This window comes from Diaporthe citri (genome assembly GCF_014595645.1).
Source record: "Diaporthe citri strain NFHF-8-4 chromosome Unknown scaffold_2, whole genome shotgun sequence".
Classification (NCBI taxonomy): Eukaryota; Fungi; Ascomycota; class Sordariomycetes; order Diaporthales; family Diaporthaceae; genus Diaporthe; species Diaporthe citri.
In genome coordinates this window covers 2202074-2223152 of record NW_025064847.1, presented here as the reverse complement: position 1 = coordinate 2223152, position 21079 = coordinate 2202074, and the positions used below count along the sequence as shown (strand labels likewise).

Sequence of the window (21079 nt, the reverse complement as noted above, 5' to 3'; positions counted from 1 at the left end):
GCCCGGTAGCATTAAGTCTACAGTATATAATGCAGCCGGAGACGCCAATCTCATATACCGTCTTCGATTCATCCACACTGCCAACTATCTACAGCCAAGTATCTGATTCTCGGCAAAGAGAAAATCACAACATTACTTGCCAAATCTGCATCGCGGCAATCTTTTTCTTGACTCCTTAGAGTCACAACCAAGGCAGGTTCACTTTCCCTGGTGCGAGTCTGACTGGCACGCTGCTGGAAAAGGGCCTTGGGAAGCTGATGGAACTGACAGGCCTGAAGTTCAGACGCGATTCGAGTAAGCACGACCACGCGGACAAGGTCCAGATCAACCCGATGTGTTTCGGTTTCAGGCACCATTTGCACTCCGACAGACACCATTGCCACCGGAACTGTGCATATTGCGCGCCTCCGGCTCGCCCAGTCCAACATGTGGTAGTGGAGAAGAGGCGGTACCAAAGTTCCGGATGTAGGCCATATTATGGAGGTGTCTACGGTGGAGGTATGAACGGGCGGAAGTGGTAGGGGTCGTTGGGGTCAGATGTGATGAGGGCGGACCTGCTTGTACATAGACATTTCCCGGACAGTTGGATCAACGTTGCTCCACCACATGCGAGACAATATTATGTTCCTTCTAGAAGCGGCGCTGCTGCAGTCGACATGACATACGTGTGTCTGGTTATATTCGTTGATAGCTGTGGCGGTTGTTTGTTCTCGAAGCTCAATTCTCACCCGTTCTTACTCACCCTCCTACCCTCAAATTCTCCAGAAAGAGAGTGAATACGTGCGAAATCTCAACTCCGGACAGGACAAGTCAGTGGCAATCTTATCTGGCCCAATGAAAGGATGAGCTGGTCAGAGATACTGTGGTACGGTGTGACTGCGGACGAAAACAAGTATTTGGGTTAGGGTGTGCTTGATCTACACTTTTAGATACCACCTCGCGCGGCCAGCCCTTGAACATTACCCCCGCATACCCAGGCCTAGAACAAGCCCGCGGCTTCCCGATCCCCGATGATTGACATGTGCTAGTAACAGTATGCAACGTTGGTCTGTTAACATCGACGCCAACTATCACCAAACAAGTCATTGTTCCTGTTCATATTCTCTGGGTTGGCATCGAATATGTCTCGGTCGCTACTCAACCGCTTCGACCGGCTGGCCTCAAATGTGTCGTCAGCCGCCGCCCAAGCCCTCGACAAGCGGCAACAAACACCATCGACCTCAGCGTCAACACACGGCACGATGGTACACCCATATTATGCCATTCGAGTGGTCGATGCTGTCACTAATCGGGGGATACCCCTGGCTTATCTCCGAACAACGTACAAGGCTGTTTATATGACTGACAGCGCGGGCTATGTTGCATTCCACGAACCCGGCTTGATGACTGGAGATCCAATCTGGGTCACCGTCAGCAGCTACGGCTTCGAGTCACCGACCGGTTTCCTTGGAATACCCGGAATGCAGATTCATCCCAAGGCCGCGGAATCCATAGAAATCAAGCTCAGCAGGACACAAGTCGCCGAGCGGCTCTATCGGCTCACAGGGTATGGTATCTACCGGGACAGTGTTCTGTTAGGAAAGCCGGTGCCGGTTGAGCATCCGGTCCTAAACGCAAAGGTCGCCGGGAGTGACACCATCCAGTGTGCGAAGTTCAAGGACAAACTCCTCTGGATGTGGCAGGACACAGACCAGATGGCATTTCAGCTTGGCAACTTCGCAATGACGGGCGCGTGGACTGACTTACCGCATGAGCTGGACGCCGACAGAGGCCTCAACTTCGACTATTTCACCAAGGACAACAAGCCAAACGAGTTTGCAAGGGGCATGGTGGACATACCTCTGCAGACCCCGGGAAGCTTCCCTCTGTGGATCGATGGTCTGACGGCAGTACGAGACGTCACGGGTCACGAGCGCCTTCTCGGCACTTACTGCGCCTCCGGGCAGGGGCTGACCTGTGTGGAGCGAGGCATGGTCATATGGAACAACAAAAAGCAGATGCTGGAGAGACTGGTCAAGTTCGATGGCGCCAACAACGGCATGGACGTGCTCGCTCCAGGAGGCCACACAATCTTCGTGAATGAGAACGGCACTCGTTACGCATTTTACGGCAAGAACATACGCGTCAAAGCGGACTTCGAGAGCGCCTCCCAGCAGTCAGAGTACGAGGCCTTCACCTGTCTGACTGCAGACGGGCAGCGAGCAAACAGGGGACCTAACGGTACCTTGATCTGGAGCTGGGTCAAAGGCGGGACGCCGGTCAACTACGAGAACGCAGATGCCCTGGTGCAGTCTGGCGTGATAAGCCAGGAGGAGTCGCCTTACAGGCTCAAGGACGTGGACACAGGACAAGCTATTACTGCGCACACAGCTGGAATCGCGTGGAACCCTTACCTCAAGCTTTGGGTTAATGTCTTTCAGCAGGCAGGAGGCGATACTACTGCTGGAGAAATATGGTTCTCCACGGCCCAGGCGCCAGAGGGCCCCTGGACGGCCTGTCGCAAGGTTGCCACGCACCACATGGACCGTGACGGGTTCAACAGCAACAGCAACGACTTGTACAACCCTGTTCAACACTATGAGTTGATGCGTCATGGCGGAAGATATATCTACTTCTCTGGAACACTTACGAATACCTTCTCCGGGAACACGTTTCCCACGCCTTACTACAACTACAACAATATCATGTATAGACTAGATCTGAACGACCCGAGGTTGAAACTGCCTCACCCGCCGGCGGGATACTGGGGCACGAGACCCGACGAAAGCTGCTGAGCGGCGATGGATTGATGGACTTCGTTTGGACTACGTCGTTACACTTTCTGGCAGGTTTGGCTCATAATACTTTTAAACAAGATGGTATACGGGTTCAGAGCTGACTACTGTCTTTAATCTCTTCCTTCGTTGCCATATGTAACCCTATGGATCGAACACATGTTCCTCAATGCTGAGATTCCGTTCTGGTGGTTCCCAACAGTAGCTTACATGACAACAGCAACCTTATCTGTCATGTACGCACTGATATCGCCCAAGAAAGCTGCGGCGAGGATCGAGATGGCCCCAAACGCGATGCTCGCGTAGTAAACGTAAGCATATGACTCGGCATAGGCTATTTGGCCAGCCTTGACGATGGCGTTGTACAAGACATCGTTGCCGGCAATGCCCGGGATCATCTTGATTTCTTCGAGCCTGCCATGTGTTAATTACCTGCCACGGGTCCCAAGGTGATACATTCTGAAACATTCTGAAGCACAACAATAGGGGAATCATAAAAGGAGAAGGATGGTGCTTACAAGGCCGCTCCGGTCAGAACGATAACTTCCCCAATGGTTTGCTTGTCTGTGATCCCTCCCAGATACATGGTCCCGCCGATGTAGTGGATAGCTGCGGGGGTGAACTTGTTGATGAAGATGTTGTAGTATATGCAGTAACCGATGCTGCCCCCGATGACACGAATACTGAGTGTTAATGCTGCGACGGTAGCGATGAGGTCGTCTGGACAGATGATCATGGTGATGATGGAGGCTGGCACCACGATCCCTCCGATACCGAGGCCTGCCAAGACGAGGATCCCCCACTGCAGCAAAAGGAGTCAGCTATCAAAAAACTAAGGAAGAAGTGTCATCTGGATCTAGGGAGGACCAGGCCACAGTATGGCCACGGCTTGTTTCGAAACCTGCAGCCTAAGAATACCTTTAAGAATACCTTTAAGGTACAGGCTACAGATAGGAAATTGATTTTCCAGAGAGGGTAAAGGAAAGAAATTGTATCCGGAAGCTGCTTACCAGCTGGTACATGTTGTCGACACGGCCCACAGCCATAGCGCCACATCCGGCTGTCATCAGCACCGATGAGATAACCATCAGCATCCTGTTGGCACCCCTGAAAACCGATAGCAGCACCAGGACAACGACGGCGCCGGTCATGATAGCGAAGCCAACGGGAATACCGCGGATACCGACATCAACTGGGTCGTGGCCGTAGACGTTGAATGACTGGGTTGGCCAGAACATGAGGATCGAGAAGAAGTTCGCGCCCGAGATAAAGGTGATGATTAACGTGAGCGTGAGGATCCTTGGGGCCTGGTTGATCCGTCTTGGGAACATAGGATATTTGGCGAACCAGCCCTCCCAGACAACAAAGGCGATGAGTAGAACCGCGCCAAGCAGAAGAGGGACGAGTACGTGGACGGACGTCCAAGGGTAGATATAACCGCCCCATTGCAGCCCAGCCACTGAAGAGAGTTCAGGTTAGAGACTCAAAGCCCTGCAATGGTGAATTGTGATTTGAGGCAGCACTTACTGAATAGGATCATTCCAGATATGCTCAAAAAGCCTCCAACGAGATCGGTCCGCTTCAAGATTTCTCGGCGAGTGATGGTGTTCAAGTTGGCAGGGGGAGGTGGGAAGTAGAAGACAACAGTCAGGACCAAGCCGATAAATGCCCACACGGCACAGAGCAGCCCGATATACCTCCACGACGAGTAGTAGGCGATAAGCTGGCCATACAAGACCGAAGGGCAGAACGGCACGATGGTGAAGACCAGGATGCCGACGTATTTGCCGCGCTTGGCCGTGGGCGCCAGCTCGGAGGTGGCAGCCAGGGCAGTGAGCTCGTTGATGCCAGCGCCAACCCCGGCAAAGACCATACCCGCGATGACGATATTCATCGTCTGGGCCGTGGATACGATGATCATCCCAAGCACGATGAACGCGGCTCCTGAGATTGCGACATACCGGCGGCCAAAGAGATCTGAGAGAGACCCGACGAAGGGGCACACGGCAGCTAGCGAGAGCAGGTTGGCGAGAACAAGCCAGATCCACCGGTCATGGCCGCCAATGTCTCGGTAAATGTAAGGCGGAACAGCACCGAGCAGGTAAACGGGGATCTGTGAGCCAGTCCAGAGGAAGGCTTGCGCGACGAGGGCCATGAGCTTCCTCTTGGTCATCTTGGTGCTCAGGGGCGTCAGCCAAAGTGATTTTTAAAAGAAATTATCGCGATGTCTTCAGGTCTGGCTTACGGGGAGCTCCTGATGGGATTCCTCATCGGTAGACGTTTGCCTGGCAAATTCGACATTTTCTTGAACGCGCTTGCTATCGACCTCGTCGACGCTCTTCTCGCTGGAAGGAGCCATGTTGAACAGCCGGGGTTCGAGGAAAGCCAAGGACGGGTAGCAAAGATGGAGTGGAACCCGGATGGCTCTGGAAAGCTTGGAGCGACGTCCGCGTTTATCTATACCAAATGGCTCTGAGAGCATTTCTCAAGCTCTACGAGTCCACAGGCCAGTCTGAGTTGCAGCACTAGGGAGAAAGCCGCGGCCCGTCCGGCCACGAAAGCTTGTCTGGGTAACCCTTGTCTGCGTCTAGTCCCCTTGGATAGCCAGTGACCCGAATTAATACCCGACCGACTCGCGATCGCTGCGAACGCGATAGTAATGGGGGTACACATGCACAGGACTAGAATGGATCCTTTGGTCGTGACTTCCAATGGAAATGCATAGGTGACAGACATGCAGAGCTGAGGCAGAGCTGAGGCAGAGCTGAGCCTCGGTCTGCAAGGCCTGGACAAGGAGGAATGAACGACCGGCGCGTCACTAAAACACAATAGAGGAACCATCCACGGGCCATCCATCGCTTGTGAATCCCACTGGAGTAGACTACCCCGCAAAGGGACCAGTCTCAAAGGAGGAAATACCGCGAATTCTGCACGCCGCTCCATGTCCTTGATAGGCTCGACATCAACAAGCGGTGCAACCTTGTTGCGTGGGACGTCAGGGTTCCCCGCGCCGTGGGGAGGTCTGGTGGTTCCTTCCCCTGGCGCCTTCCTTCCCGGCCGTCCGCCTGTATCCCAGCGGGGAGGAACATCACGAGCACTCAAACTTGGTAACTTTCGCCGGTCCCGGGACATCCGCTGCACTCTGATAGAACTCGCGTCCGGAGAGGAGAGCTTCTGGAAGTACGACCGAGGCATCTTTAGCTTCCACCGCCTTCTCAAATCTAGATTGGTCTCAAGGGATGTCTCTAGCTCAAGCTAGACTGGCGCCATCCCGAGCATCTCCCCAAGTCCTTGTGTTCGGATGGAGAGCTAGAGCTGCAACACCTGCCCGCCACTTCCCGCCTAATAGCAACGCATCTGCCATGGTGGAGGCGAACGCTTTCCTTCAACGGTCTACTGTGTATGCAGGAGAAGCTGGACGAGGAAGTACATCCATCATTGGAGGGCAAATTTACGGATCAGGAAGGCAGTGTGGCAATCTCCTGTCTACAGCCTATCCTCGATGCGTGAGCGAGTAAAGTCTATCATAATTGCCAGACTTTCCGAGGACCGATAAGCTTGCTCTTGCCAGAACACTCTTGAAAATTTAATTCATGGAGACCAGGACAGAACTCGTGGCCACGAAGGTGGGCGCGCCTATGGACTAAAGTTACTCCTATGTCACGGTCATGCCTGGCTTGGTTGTACTTACGAGCGCCTCCAGGGCTGGCGTATGTCGTCCATCCCAGCACTCATTTTATGCTTCTGCGAAAGTTCCTTCAATATTGCTACCAGGTGTTTAAAGAGATTGCTAGATAGACATTTATTACGCTTTTTTCAATCTGCCGAATGAGGGTAAAATTATGAAATCCATGGTTGAGTCACAATCTGCGCCACGACTGTGCAGTTTACTGCCTGAGAACTGTGATTCGCACGCGCTGCGCCGCAGTAACCCAAAACACCGTTCTGGTACACATGCAGTCGTCCTCCTCCTTGTTCCTTGGGATCCAAGTGTTGGCTTATTTCTGCCTGCATTGATACGCACAACGATGTGGAAGTGCGATCCTTCCCCATGACCACATCTCCCTACTGGTGGGACATTGTTAAGCTTGACGTTGATCAGCCTCAAGATGACGATTGTGTTGTCTGTTTTTCTAACGGTCTCGGACGGTCACCCTCTAGCGGTCCCTTTGACGAAATCATAAGGTTCGATCGTCCGAAGAGGTTGGAAATCGCGTGTTCGCCCCGCCGCAGTAATTCTGAAGCGGCTGATGTTGACATATGGACAAGGCTTTTTGTCCTCAATCTTTTTCTAGACGCGGTCCTGCGAGCCTCCTGACGAAACTGTTCTCTCGCCAGTGAGATGTCTTGTGAGAGCGAGGAATTGTACCATTCGACGTAGAAGGTCAGCTTTTCGAGTCCCATATCGGTGGCCCTTTCGAAGAGTTCAATGACTTTTCCAGCTTCGAGGATCTGCTTGCCATCCCAAATGGTTGCATCATCCATCAAAACCAAGATCTCGGCATTCTGAACGTCGACCGCGCGCTTGTTCAGAACCTCATCATTCCAGACCGATTCGTAAAGACCCATGTTTTCAGTAAATATCAAGAGCTTCTGCACTTCGGTGAAGAATGACTGCGTTCGCAACTCAGGCAATCCCACGGAAATATCATTGTTGATGAGCTCCCGGGCTTGGAATGTTCGAGTGACAGAGTGACCCAGCGGAGATGCAGCGCACGCTACTAGGTCAACTATCAGCCATCCCGTTTCGGGGCTGTAGGATGGGCACTCGAATAGCGGAATAGGAAATTCGAGGTCATATTCCTGGCTCATCTCATTCACCCTCATTCCAAGAGGACCGTCTAGTTCCTCTCTCTCCGTCTGGGAAGTCGGCGTTGGTTGCGTGGACATTGTGGATGTATGGCGGGTATCTCGTCTTGAGTTTAGTGGGAAACACTTCAAGACAAGTTTAACACAAGAGCGACTTCTCAGTGGCATATGATTATGAAGTCGATTGACCTGTCGGTGGTAAAACTCGGGTCTACCAGTTAAGCTAAATTTATCTTCTATGTGACAATAGCATTGTTGATGAGGTTGCGGAACAATGATCGAGCCAGCCGCTCAGCCACAAGCGTCCGTGTCCTTTGTTTAGCACCGACAAGCCATTCATCGCAAAAGCGGCGAGACTCAATCATTCATTCAACCACCCATCTCTTTCCCCCGTGCACCCCGGCGAATGGGCCGTTCTGCAAGTGAAGGACTCGTGCGGTCGCCCACAACATCTTATTCAAACCTTGCTTCATACTGTGCATACAAGGGGCCTGAAAAGATCTGACATGGTACCTGTTCTAGCCAGATGGCCACAACTCTTGAGGATTTGTTGGCCCGGTTCTCCGAACCACGTTGATTACGTGTTGAACCTGTTATCAATTGTCGGTGCGCAGAAACGGCAGTAGAAGGTCTCCACGTAAAGACTGAGGAGGACATGAAATTGATCATCTTCACGAGGCCGCAACTCACGATGGTTTCAAAGACGATGGGCTGTTGGGGTAAACTGTTGCTTTGAGTGACCACATCACAGCAGCTTCCACACCCAGGAGCATAATTCGACGACCTCGGCACAATGTCGTCCCGCAGATTTCTTTTGATCCGTGCATATCCCAAGTGATGTAGACTACAACTGTGAGGCTGTTTCCTCGGTCACCTCTGGCTGCAGATGAAGGCATCTATGCTTTATTTTGCAAAGTTTCTAAACTTTCAGCGAGCCAAGGGCCTTTTCCAGTCATGCGTTGTATTGACAAGGCGGTTTGGTTGGATAATTGAGCCAGTGCTTGCCACTTTGAACTATAATCGAGTATTTGAGGTGACGAAAGTGAATTGTGGGATTCTGTTCTTGTCGAGGTGCTGGAGGGTTGGAATGGTGTGACAAGGTAATGCACAGCTTCCACGCCGCCAAAGTTGTTATCACAATGACAATCTCATGGGACTTTTTACTCGACATGCTGAAAGCTACTAAGGTATTATGGCGAGCTTCTTGGCTGTTTTGAAAATTAGGACAGTGTGAGCTTTCTTGTGACATCTGGTCATGGGCATGCGTAACAGACTCAGACTCAATCTTGAATTTTCAGGCCAAAGCTCGTGAAAAGATGGGAGTATCTCAAGTCACAAACCCATGACGCCCGTCTGACCACCATCCCAACGCCAAGTCATCCTGGGGTCTTGGTCGAAGGCATTGAGCCTACTTGGGTTTGTGAGCTAGGTAAGTGCTCACACAACTTGGCACTAGTGGGTAACTAGCAATGTCGCTTTACGGCGCAGGGTGTGTATCCTGGCACTGCACGTTGGTGAAGAGAAGCATGTCCATTTACAGCACTTAGCTCCGAATTAATGTTGGTCACGTCCTCAGGATGCTTATCCTTGCTTGCATCACCGGAAATGCAGATTTCTTCCTCATTGGTGAAATTCCCACCTCAACAGCCAGAACTGTACAGATCCTGTAAGCTATCATGGCCGTCACAATCACCACGGCGCACCCGGACGACCTGCCGGCCCTAGCAGAAATCAACAGGCTGGCATACTGCCGTGAGACAACAGCGCAGTTTGCCTTCAAGGACTGGCCCGACGACGCGAGCATGCTCGAGTTCTTCAAGGCGCGACTTGCTGAGCGCTTTGAAAATTCGGGTACGCAGGTTTTCAAGGCCGTTGACCCAGCCACAAGCACGATTCTGGGATTTGTCTGCTTGACGCTTGAGCAGGACAAGGAGGCTGGAATCGAATCACAGGAACCAGCATTGAAAATCACGCCTACTGCCAAGATCATGCAGCAGCTACCACCATATCTGAACCACGAGTTCGTCCTGAGAGCGGGGCGGAAGTAGAAGAGATGAAAGGCCTTTTGGGAGGCAAAGAACATTATTGTAAGTGCTTACCTTACTGACTTTTAGATGGGTATTCTGACCCCTTTGCAGACGTGTCTGCCTTTGCGGTCGAGCCTCGTCGTCAAGGCAAGGGCATAGGTAGTCAGCTATTGAGGACCTGTCTGGACATTGCCGACCAGACATCTCTTCAAACTTGGCTTATCTCATTCCCTGGCTCACACAGCCTGTATCTACGCTTCGGATTCAAAGACGTCGATTACCGGGATACAGACCTAGGTGCATGGGACAAGGGCAAGCTGCGTGGATACGGCGTTTATCGTCAATACGCGATGGTGCGAGACTGATATTGGCTAGAAATGCAGACCCTTATGTCAACATTCTGTGGTCGAGCTGTTGTATCAGCCTGCATCCAAACAGTTCTTGCACTCTTGAATGTTCACAGAATAGAACTGGGAGTCAATGAGTGCGAAGTCACAATGTTGTGTAGAAAGTTAGCAGACCCTCTGAAACGTTGGAAATAGAACTCGGCTTTTTATGATTTCTTTTCCAAAGCAGTGACATGGATCAGATGGGGATTCGAACCTGCCACAAGACAACACTTCGCAATCATGTACGCTGAGTACGTGTACCTCAAAAGACGTCAAAATATTCGCCGAACCACTAATATTATTGGCTGGGTCACGTATTGCAATACGATGTTTAGTTGATGTAGTGGTTAATCGTTGTTAACTATAGAAGGAAGGAAGGTAAAAGGCTTAACTATGCTAGCTATTTTGTATGCAGCGCTAAGGCTACTACCTGCCAGGCATCCTAACGGGTTAAAGCTGCTTAATTCTAAATAATCCTCCATATAAATAATACCCATTATTCCTATATTAGCAGTCTTTATTTTATAAGTGCATACCTCTTTTAAAAAGTATAAAAGAAAGAAAGGTATTAAGTTAAATTAAATTTAAGGTTAAAAAGCAATTAATTAATTGCATATATAAGTTAAATTGCAAGTATAATGTTATTTTGCTATGTTATATTATTATAAAAGGCAAGCATATAAAAATGCCTAAGTTGTTATTAAGAGGTTAAAAGTTAGTTAATTTATTAAAGTATGCAATTAATAAGAAGAGGTTAATTAAGTATATATATATATTAAAATATTTTAATTATATAAAGTTAAAAAGCTTAAAAGGTTGCAATTATTATATAAATATTTTATTTATAATGCATTTTATAAACTTATGCTTTTATTGCTTATAGCGCTTAAATTAAACAAGGATTAAACTAAACCCTTAAACTATTAATATAATTATTTAATCTTTAAATAATTAAAATTTCTTGATTTAACTTAACTTAAGCTTCGCCATGCTTAATGCCGCTTATTAAATAAAGAAATTAAGAAGTATAATTAAAGGATAAATTAATAAAATAAAGATTAATAAGTTATAAGGATTAGCGAATAAGGTATTTAAATAAAGAAAAAGTAAGGTATAAAATAAAGAATATTAATTAAGTTAATAAATAATAATACTTTTAATTTTAATATGCAAGTATTAAACTATAAAATTTAACTAAGAATGCTTATTAAATATAAGCTAGCAACTTAAGTGCTTATAAGATAATAATAATCCTTATTACCTAAACCCTTAATATATAAGCACCATTATAAAAATCTTAAATATAAAGTTTGCCCTTAGGAGGGATGTAATTTAAAATTAGCCAACTGCATTACACTATAAGGTAATTCGCAAGTAATTAATAAATATAAACTAAACTTTTATACTTTTGCTATGCATTGCCTTTAATTAAAGAAATCATCTTATTATTCCTTATCTTATTATTCCTTATTAAAAACCTTTAGCAATCTTTTTATCTTTGCAATTATATAATATGCATACTTAAGTTAATTGCATTAATATTAACACAACAACCTTATAACATATAATATAATAATAACATTTAGGGTTATATTGGCATGGTTTGCTAATAAGTTATTAAACCATGCTTTAGTGATTTAGGTTTAAGCCTTAATGCATTATAATTTTCCTAACTTTTTATTATATTTAAATAATTGCCTTATCTTCTTAACCATAATCTATATAACCCTATATTATAATTATAATATTATTTATATTTACAAAGCGCTAAAGAGTGCTATTAAGAGTACTCTTTATAAAGGCGTTAGCTAAGTTGTAATTTCTAATAATTTAATAAATCTTAAAGATTTTATATTTCTTATATAACTATTGAAAAGCTATAATATTAATTATAAGGCGCTTTTTTTTTATTATGCTAAGCTTAACTAAGTACTTATATAAGGAGTATAAGTTAATATATATTATAAGAAGAATTATTGCAATATTTAAATATATAGTGATTTAGCGTAAAGTAGCCGTTAGCATTATAATTATATTAAAGCTATTAACCATGCTATAAATCTTTAAAGCCAAAATGCTTTAAATTACTTTTTAGTACTTTATTAAGGATTAATAAATAATATTACCTTTAATATTCTACTTAAAAGCCTATAAAGTTTATATTTTATTTATAAGTATAATAATAAAGCTAATTTATAAGCTAAAGTTCTTATTATTAATAAATAAGTTATTAATAAAGATTATTAATTTAGCTTAAGATAAATTTAAGGATATATATTAAAGTTTATATTTTAAATTATTAGCTTGCCATTATAACTAGCGATTTAGCTTATTATAATTTCTATAAAAAGGCTCTTAAATTTAAGCTATTACTAATAAATTAAACGCTACCTTAAGTTAATAAATAAAAGCAAGGTATGCTTCTTATATATATTGCTTTATATATTATTAAGCATAATTATTAGCCTTGCTATTAATAAGTATAATCTTTTTACCTTAGCCCTTTTAATAAAAATATAAAGTACCTTTATTAAAGATACTTATAGTTATGCCATTAAAGATAAGTAACTTATTAAGAGTAAGTATTTTTTTTAACTTATATTAAATATTTACCTTTTTAATCTTTTATTCTTTTAGCTTTAAAAATATTAAAGTATTAAGGAATAAGGTATTATTAATTTACATAATAATAATAGCAAAAATATCCTTTCCTTAATTCGTAATTAAAAGGCATAGGTTATATATTAAAATAATTATACTTAAATTATTATAATAAAACTTATAATAAATTGCTTATTAATATATATTAAATTTAATAATGCTATAAAGCGATTTAATAACTTATATAATAATCTTAAAAGGGTATTTATTTTAAATCTTAAGGGGTAAGTAATATAAAATAAGTTGCTTAAGCTTAAACTTTAACTAAGGGTATACTTAAGTAATATCTTAAAGCTTTAACTAAAAGCTTTATATTAAAAAGAATAAGGCTAAAGTAATTAAAAGCCTTTAGCTAGCTCTTTAAATAATTAAAAATTATATAAGGATATTATGCTTATTTTTATTATTATATTTAGCAATAATAAGCCATGATTTCTTATATAGCTTCTTAATCTTACCCTTAATTTTATAAATAATACATAACTTAAAAAGCTAAATACCTTTATATATCTTAAAATTAAAGCATTTAAAATAAAAAACGTTATTATTAATTAATTTTATAATTTCCTTATAATTAAACTCTTTAAACGGGTTATTTAAGGTATTAATTATATTATTATATTAAAGCTTTAAAGAGAAATTATAATTCTTAACCTTTTGCTAAGTAAAATATATTTCTTTTGGCTTATTTTTTAATTCCTTAGGTTGTTTATATTATTAAGGTTATAATGGTTTTAATATTATTAGAATTAAATTTAGTTTAAATTAAATGGGCTTATTAAGAGCATTATTTAGGTTAAAAACTAACTAAATATTATCTTTACCATTTTTATCTTAATAATATAGCTAAATTAATATTAATTAAAAGATTATTAAGCTATTTAAAAGGTTTAATATAAGGTTATATTTATTAATGCTAAGCAACTTATATAATCCTTATTAATTATGCTTTTCTTGCTATACTTATATATTACTTTATAATAAAAAACTTAATACTTTTATAATATTTAGGCTATTATAAATATTTAAAGCTATATTAACTTATTATTTAGCATAAACCTTGCATAGCTCCCTTATAGCTTTTTAAATAGCTATTGCTCTTTTAAGCATTAAGGGAGTTAATATAAAGTCTTTTATAAGTTTTAAATATATGCTAAAAATGAAAAGTATTAAAATAATGCCGTTAAGGCTAATTATATTATTTATTATCTTAATAACTATTTATAAAATAACTTCCTTAATATAAGTTCTTAAAAGTTTAGCATAAAGAATATTAAAAGCTTATTAAAGCAAAGCATAATATCTTTTAACCTTGCTAATAAATTAATATACCTTTATTAGCACTTATTTATAAGTAATGTTTATAATTTATATAATGCTTTAAAATTTTACTAAGGCAAAGTTAATTTTAGTATTATAAATAATATAGTTAAGAAGTCCTAAATAAGTATTTATTTAGCATTGCTAAATAACCTTTTATATATCCTTTATAAAAAGAGAAATTAAAAAACGTTTAGCTTAAAAAAAGGTTGTTAAATTAATAACTTATAAAATAAGTAAAGTAAGTAAATATATAATATTTATAATAATCTTATAATTAAAGTTAACGTTATTTTAAAGGTTAAATTTAAAACATTATAATACCGCAAAATAAAGTTAATAATAATAATAAAACTTAAAAATTACTTTTAAAATAAAAGAATTAATATTATTATAATTAGTATTAATAAAAAGGCATGAAAAATAATTAACTAAAGGGTATTTAAACTTATAATAAAGTCGCTAAAGCTTTATTTTTATTAGGAATATTATTAGCATATTATTATTTTCTATATTAAAGAAAATTTATAAGTATTTTTACTTTTAAATAATTAAAAAGGTTTTTTTTAGGTAATTATCTTTTTATTAAATTACCTTATTAATAATATTTTAAAGAAAAAAAGAGTTTTTATTTATATCTTAAATATAAAGAAGGAAAGGAATAGGCTTATTTATAATATAAAATATTAATAGCCTTACTAAAGTATTAACTTATATTATATTAAGTAACTTAATAAGTAAGCCTAAGCTAAATTATACTTATACTTTGCTAGTTTATATAATATTTAAGTATATAAAAGATACTTAATATTATAAAGCTTAAAATTGCTTATATTTAATTATTAAAAACATTGCTATACTTATATTTAGCATAATATCTTAATATTATTAATAAAAGTATTAATCTTAAATAATAAATATTTTTGCTATTAAGCAGTTTTTAAAATTAATGTAAATATTAAAGCCGCTTATATTATTAAAGAAGTTATAAAGAAAGGCTTTATTTATTAAAAAGGTATGATAAGTATACCCCTTTTTATCATTATTAATAGCTAAAGTTATTATAATATTAGCAGCTTTAAAGTTAAAACCTTTAAAGTTAATAAGAAATGTATTAAACTTATTATTATTAACTTATTATTTAATATCCTTATATATATAAATATATATAGCTTTAGCATATTATTAATCTTTAAGTAAATAATTTATTAATTAATATTCTTTTTTATAATATATAAAATACTTCTTCTTTCTATATTATATATTGCTATTATTACCTTTATTAAGCTAATATTCGCTATTATAGCTATCTTTATAAGGTCCTTTATTATAGCCGCCGCCGTTAAATTAATAAGGCTGGCTTAGGCGGAAGTTAAATTAAAAGCTATTACCCTTAAAAGAAGGTTAAAAATATTTTAAGCATTAATTATTATTATTATACCGCTTATTAAGATAATATTGCTTTTTAATGCTTATAATAGCTAAATCGTTATTATCTTAATTATTATAATTATTAATATAGCTTTATTTATAAGCTTATTAATTATTTTTTATAACTATATATTATAATATAAAGTTTTAAGCCTTTAATGCCTTAATATATTATTATAAAATAAAGTAAAGTTGCTTAATATTTATTAACGCTATTAAGATAGCATAATAAAATTTAAGAATACCCTATATTGCTTATAAAATTATATTTTATAAAGAGCTATTTTTATAAATAATATATTTAAGTACTTTATAGCAAAACTATATTTTATTAATAAGTATTTAAAGAATATTTATATAATTCTTATTTAAGTTCTTTTATTAAAGAGTAAAGAAAGTTAAAGTATTTTAATTTATAAAATAATTATGGTAATTATTATTTATATTAAAGTAATTTTTAAGTTTTTTATATGTTTAAGTAAATAAATCTTTTTAATTAATAACTTAAGTATAGTATATTTTTATTAATTCCTTAAGCATATATAAAAAAGTTGCCTTAAATTATTAAGGCTAAATTTATAAGTTATTGCAAGCTTTATAAAAAAGAAGGATTTTATTATTAAGAATATTATATAATTCTTTAGTAAATATTTTATCTTTATAATAATGTTTACTTAAGTTAGCTGCTATATTTAGGTTAAATAGGAAGTTTTCTATCTTTATTAAAGGTAAGAAGGCGTAATTATTATATGCTATATAAAAGTTATTAATTAAAGAAAGGTTGCTGCCTTTTTTTAATAAATTAGGAGGTCTTAAAGGGCCATTACTGCCTTCGCTGCCATCGCTAAATGGGCTGAGCAATTTAAGTAATCCAGGATTAGGAGAATTATCATTAATAAATAGTTCTTTATTATAATGGGCTTGGGCTATTGCTTAAGCTGTAATGCATGCCCATGTCGGGCTCATATTGCACCTAACCCTTTTATATAACGGGGTATATACTTAAAAGATAGATTTAAAGTTGGGCTCTTTTAAGGCCTAACTTACTTTTTAAATATTGCAATTTATAACTCCTTTTAAGTACTTTTTAGCAAACATTTAAGGCCAACTTATAATATTAAATTGCAATCTTTAAATTATATTAAAAAAAATACTTATATTATAAAGGCAAATAACTTTATATTTAAGATATTAACCTTTTTATAAAATATATAATTAAAAATTTCTTAATTTACTTTAATATTAAGCTATAAAAACGCTTAAAAAGCGCCTTAGCCCTTTTAACTATTTATGGTAGTGCCTATTAATATTAATAGTAATGCCGCTATATTTCTTTTTATAATAGTACTTTATTAATTTGCAGAGCTTAAAGTACATATAAACCTTTTTAACTTACCCTTAATTTAATATAAGCCGCTTTTAATTAAGCCCTTATTTAATAATAGCTAGGATAGCTTCTTAGCTTAAAAGATTATAATGCAGCATAAGTTATAAATTAATATAAATTTTATTAAGAGTTTTTAAAAGTATTAAATTTTTTTATAAAGTTAGCTATTTATTAAGGTATAATTATATATTATAATATTTTATAAGCAGGGCGGGCCTTAAAATGGCTTTAACATAAATAAGTTCTTTAAATACTTAAAATGTTATTATGGAAATTTATATTAATAAGTAGCTGCTTTAGCTAAGCTTAAGATATTTTAAATATAAAATTATAATGGCTTTATTTAATTTTATATTTAGTTTAAATAGCTAATAATATAAGTTAAGGGCCTTAAGTAATTAAGTAAAATAAAGCTAAATTACTTTTATAATTAGCTTTTTCTATAGCTTTATAATAAGGCTATTAGGGTATTAATTTTATATATAAATTATAATAAGGTAGTAAATATATATTATTAAATTGCTTATAAGCTAAAGGCATGGAACCTTAAGCATTAATAATATATAGGCTTAACTTTATGCTCCTTAAAGCCTTTAGCTTAAGGGCAATAGGTAATGAGTTGGGATATAGCAATAATAAATATAGCCATAATAAGTATAATAAGGGGCTAGGGCGTTAAGAATAAGGGGCTGTAAGGGCATTAAGGCGCCTTTTCCTTTTAATTAGTTAGCAGCTAGGCTAAGGCACCCTAAATTTCTAAATTTAAAAGGGAGGCTTAATAGGGGCGCAGAGCATATTTACATTATAGCTAATAAGGATACTTTATAGTGGATTGCAAATTCTTTCTTATAGCTATGTTAACTTAGGTTTAGGTTATAAAGTTAATTATACCTTATAAAAAGGATTTTATTAGCCTTAAAGAAAAAAATTAGCTTTTAAGTAAAGTTTTACTTAAAAACATAAGCCTTTTTTATAAGCCTAATTTATATAAAAATAATATTAATAAATATAAAATAAATTAAATAAGCTTTCTTTTTTAATTCTTATTATTATAAATTATAAGTATATTATTATTGCTTAAGTAAATAATAAGTATAGCTATTATATTGCTATAAATAAGTAATAAATGTAAAAGGTAAAATTAAAGCTAATAGCTTTGCTTATCTTAAGAAACTTAAGGATAGTTATTAACTTATTATAAAGTTAATATATTATATATATAGTATGGCTTTCTTTAAATATTAATATATAGCAAGCCTTTATTTTGGCCTATATAGTTTTAAGTATAGCTCATTCCTTTTTACTAAGCTTGTTTTAATTATGCTATTATAATATCTTGCTAAACTTAGCTTATAGCTATATAATAATTAGTATGGCTTAAGAAATAGTTATAAAGAAGGAAAGCTGGTAAGATGTAAGTAATTTAGCTTAATTAATCTTTAAAGTGGCTATAAAGGTATAAATAAATTGCTTATTTCGCAATAAAATAGCGGATATTACCTTAATAAGAATAAGCTTAAGTAAGGTTATATAAATTCTTTAAGCTATAGCTCTTTAAGAAAGAGATAATAATAATATAGAATGATGTAAAGCTAAGCCCCTATTAAAGAAAGTATAGAACTTTATTAGCCTCTTTAATAAGGAATAAGCTTTTGCCTTTTTATTGTATTAAAGTTAATTTAATTACTATATTTATTTATTATTAGCGGAGAATAGGTTTATATTAATATTGCTATAAGGCTTATTATATAATATGCCTTAAGATTAATTACTTAAGTTATGAAAATAAGTTATGGAATTTTGCAATAAGGGTTAAGTAAGGGTTAGCTTTTTGCTTATAGCAGCCTTAGTTCTCTTAGTATATAAGGTAAATAAGGGGTAGCGGTTTTATATGGATTATTATGCCCTTAATAAGATAACTTAATAGGATTATTACCCCCTTTTCCTTATTAAGAAAATATTATGTTTTCTTTTTAATACTTAATGGTTTATAAAGCTGGATATTTATGCAGCCTTTTATTAAATATGGATAGCAAAGGGGTAGGAGCACTTAATGGCATTTTGAATTTAATTTAAGTTGTTTAAATGGCTAGTTTGCTTCTTTAATTTATTTAGTGCGCTTATTATGTTTTAGCAATATATTAACTTAATCTTGGCTAATATCTTAAAAGACTATATAATAGTATATTTAAATAATATATTAATATTCTCTTTAAGTTTAAGGAGGGATTATATAAGAAAGGTGCAAAAGGTTTTGCATTATTTGCAAAATGCTGGGTTAAATTTAAATTAGGATAAGTATAAATTTATAATAAAAAAGGTAAAGTACCTAAGCTTTATTATTATAGCTAAAGTAGGCGTTTAAGTAAACTTAGAAAAGGTTAAGGCAATTTAAGAGTAAAAGGCATTATAAATGGTTTGCAGTATTTAAAGCTTTATAGGGTTTATAAACTTTTATTATAACTTTATTAAAAACTTTTTTAAAATTATTAATTCCCTTCTTTATCTTACTATTAAGGGGACTTTTTTTTAATAAGGGAGCAAAGAGGATATGGTTTTTCACTACTTTAAGGCAGCATTTATAAAGGTATTAATTTTAATTAAATGGGATTTGGATTTAGGTATGATAGTAAAAGCGGATTGCTTAAAGATAGCTTTTGGTATATACTTATTAGTTTAAAAAAGAGGGCCCTTTACTTAATTGCTTATTACTTTATAAAGCTTTTTTTAATGCAATAAAATTATACTATTTATAATAAGGAGCTATTAATGATAATTAAGGCTTTAAAGGTATAGTTACTTATGCTTTAAAGTATATTCCGCTTATTTATAATACTTATAAATTATAAGGGCTTTAAGTACTTTATTAGCCTTTAACTTCTTTTAAAAAGGTAAGCTTAATAAACTAAAACTTTATCTCTTTTTTACTATAATCTTTAATATTGCTTAGGAATATAAATATAGCATCTTAATGCATTATTATAATGAAAATAAAATAGGATAACCTTAAAGAAGGATTATATAATTAAGATGCTTTAATTAATCTTAATAATAATCTTTAATACCTATGCTATTATACTTATAAGGCTATAGCTATTTAATAAATCAGCATTAATTATGCTTTAAGATAAGAAAGTTTAATAAAACCTATGGTATAGAATTTGCTATAAGGCAATTGCATTTAGCTAGCGGTAATTCTTTAAAAAGGCTAAAATAACAACTTAAATTATTAATTATACTCTTAGCGCATATAGCGCGCTTTAATTTTAGGGTTGGCTATAACTTTTAAGTTAGGAATTACTTATTATATTAATATTGTAATAAGCTTATAACTTTCTTATAATAAGGCATTTAAAACAAAAAGGGACCTTTTAAGTCCTCTTATATAACTTTTATTAATAATATATTGCAAGCAATTTAACATTTCATTTAAAATTACAATATATGCCGCTAAACCCAACCTAATTAATAGCTGCGGCAAGGCCTGCTTTACCCTATTCTTCCTTTAAATTACTATTAATCCTAAATATTTATTAACTTTATAATAAATTTGCTAACTTATAAGGGCGACTTGCATTATTTAATAGTTATTATAAACCACCTTTTAAAATAAGTTCTTTTAAAAGCAATATACTTTATAATTATAAAGGATTATATATAATGCTTTATTACTTTATAATGGCATTATTATAAGTTCCCTATATTTATTATTAGCAATTAGGGCTTTAATTAAACAAAGGCGTTTTAAGCTTTTTTATGCACCTAGGTAGGCATAAAACGCCTTTTATTTATAATATATTATTTTAAAATGAATGGTAATATGAAGTGGATGAATTAAGAAGTATAAAAGTATTTACGCAATATTATTACCTTCTTATAAAATGATTAAGCTAATTACCTCTCAACTTACTAAATAGCACTAAATAATAAGGATTTAATAATAACTGGCTAAAGCTTAAATTAGCTGGTAAATAGGTTTAATATATAGGCGGTTTTAGGCCCCTTAAATATAATAGCATTTGCAGTTAGTCCTAAGGGCTAAGCGGCTGCGTTTTTAGATTATCTTTAAATTAAAATAGATATTACTTAGGCCATTATTATTTTTACTTAGCAATAATAGGAGTGAATAGTTAATAAACATTATTAAATGGCGGAAAGGTTTTATATTAGTAATTAAGTATAGCTATCCTTAAGGTACTTTTAAACTACTTAATTAATAAAGAAGCTTAATTAGCTATATTAAAAATATATTATAGTAAATATTTTTATGCCTTAAACAAT

At 36.2% G+C, this 21079-nt stretch overlaps 4 protein-coding genes across 4 annotated transcripts; 2 read left to right on the top strand and 2 right to left on the bottom strand.

Moving 5' to 3' along the window:
- Window positions 1-1121: 1121 nt before the first annotated feature.
- Window positions 1122-2774, top strand: INS49_006238 (uncharacterized protein; the record flags this gene model as incomplete). The annotated part of the gene is made up of 1 exon (XM_043167011.1): window positions 1122-2774. One exon carries the CDS (start codon window positions 1122-1124, stop codon window positions 2772-2774), a length of 1653 nt encoding a protein of 550 aa, XP_043028155.1.
- A 206-nt stretch (window positions 2775-2980) lies between these two features.
- INS49_006237 (uncharacterized protein) lies at window positions 2981-5133 on the bottom strand (the record flags this gene model as incomplete). Its single annotated transcript, XM_043167010.1, has 5 exons — window positions 2981-3188; window positions 3293-3576; window positions 3785-4233; window positions 4302-4947; window positions 5020-5133. The coding sequence occupies 5 exons, from the start codon at window positions 5131-5133 to the stop codon at window positions 2981-2983; spliced, it is 1701 nt and encodes a 566-aa protein (XP_043028154.1).
- A 1745-nt stretch (window positions 5134-6878) lies between these two features.
- INS49_006236 (uncharacterized protein) lies at window positions 6879-7664 on the bottom strand (the record flags this gene model as incomplete). Its single annotated transcript, XM_043167009.1, has 1 exon — window positions 6879-7664. One exon carries the CDS (start codon window positions 7662-7664, stop codon window positions 6879-6881), a length of 786 nt encoding a protein of 261 aa, XP_043028153.1.
- A 1595-nt stretch (window positions 7665-9259) lies between these two features.
- INS49_006235 (uncharacterized protein) lies at window positions 9260-9631 on the top strand (the record flags this gene model as incomplete). Its single annotated transcript, XM_043167008.1, has 1 exon — window positions 9260-9631. The coding sequence occupies one exon, from the start codon at window positions 9260-9262 to the stop codon at window positions 9629-9631; it is 372 nt and encodes a 123-aa protein (XP_043028152.1).
- Between the last annotated feature and the right edge of the window lie 11448 nt (window positions 9632-21079).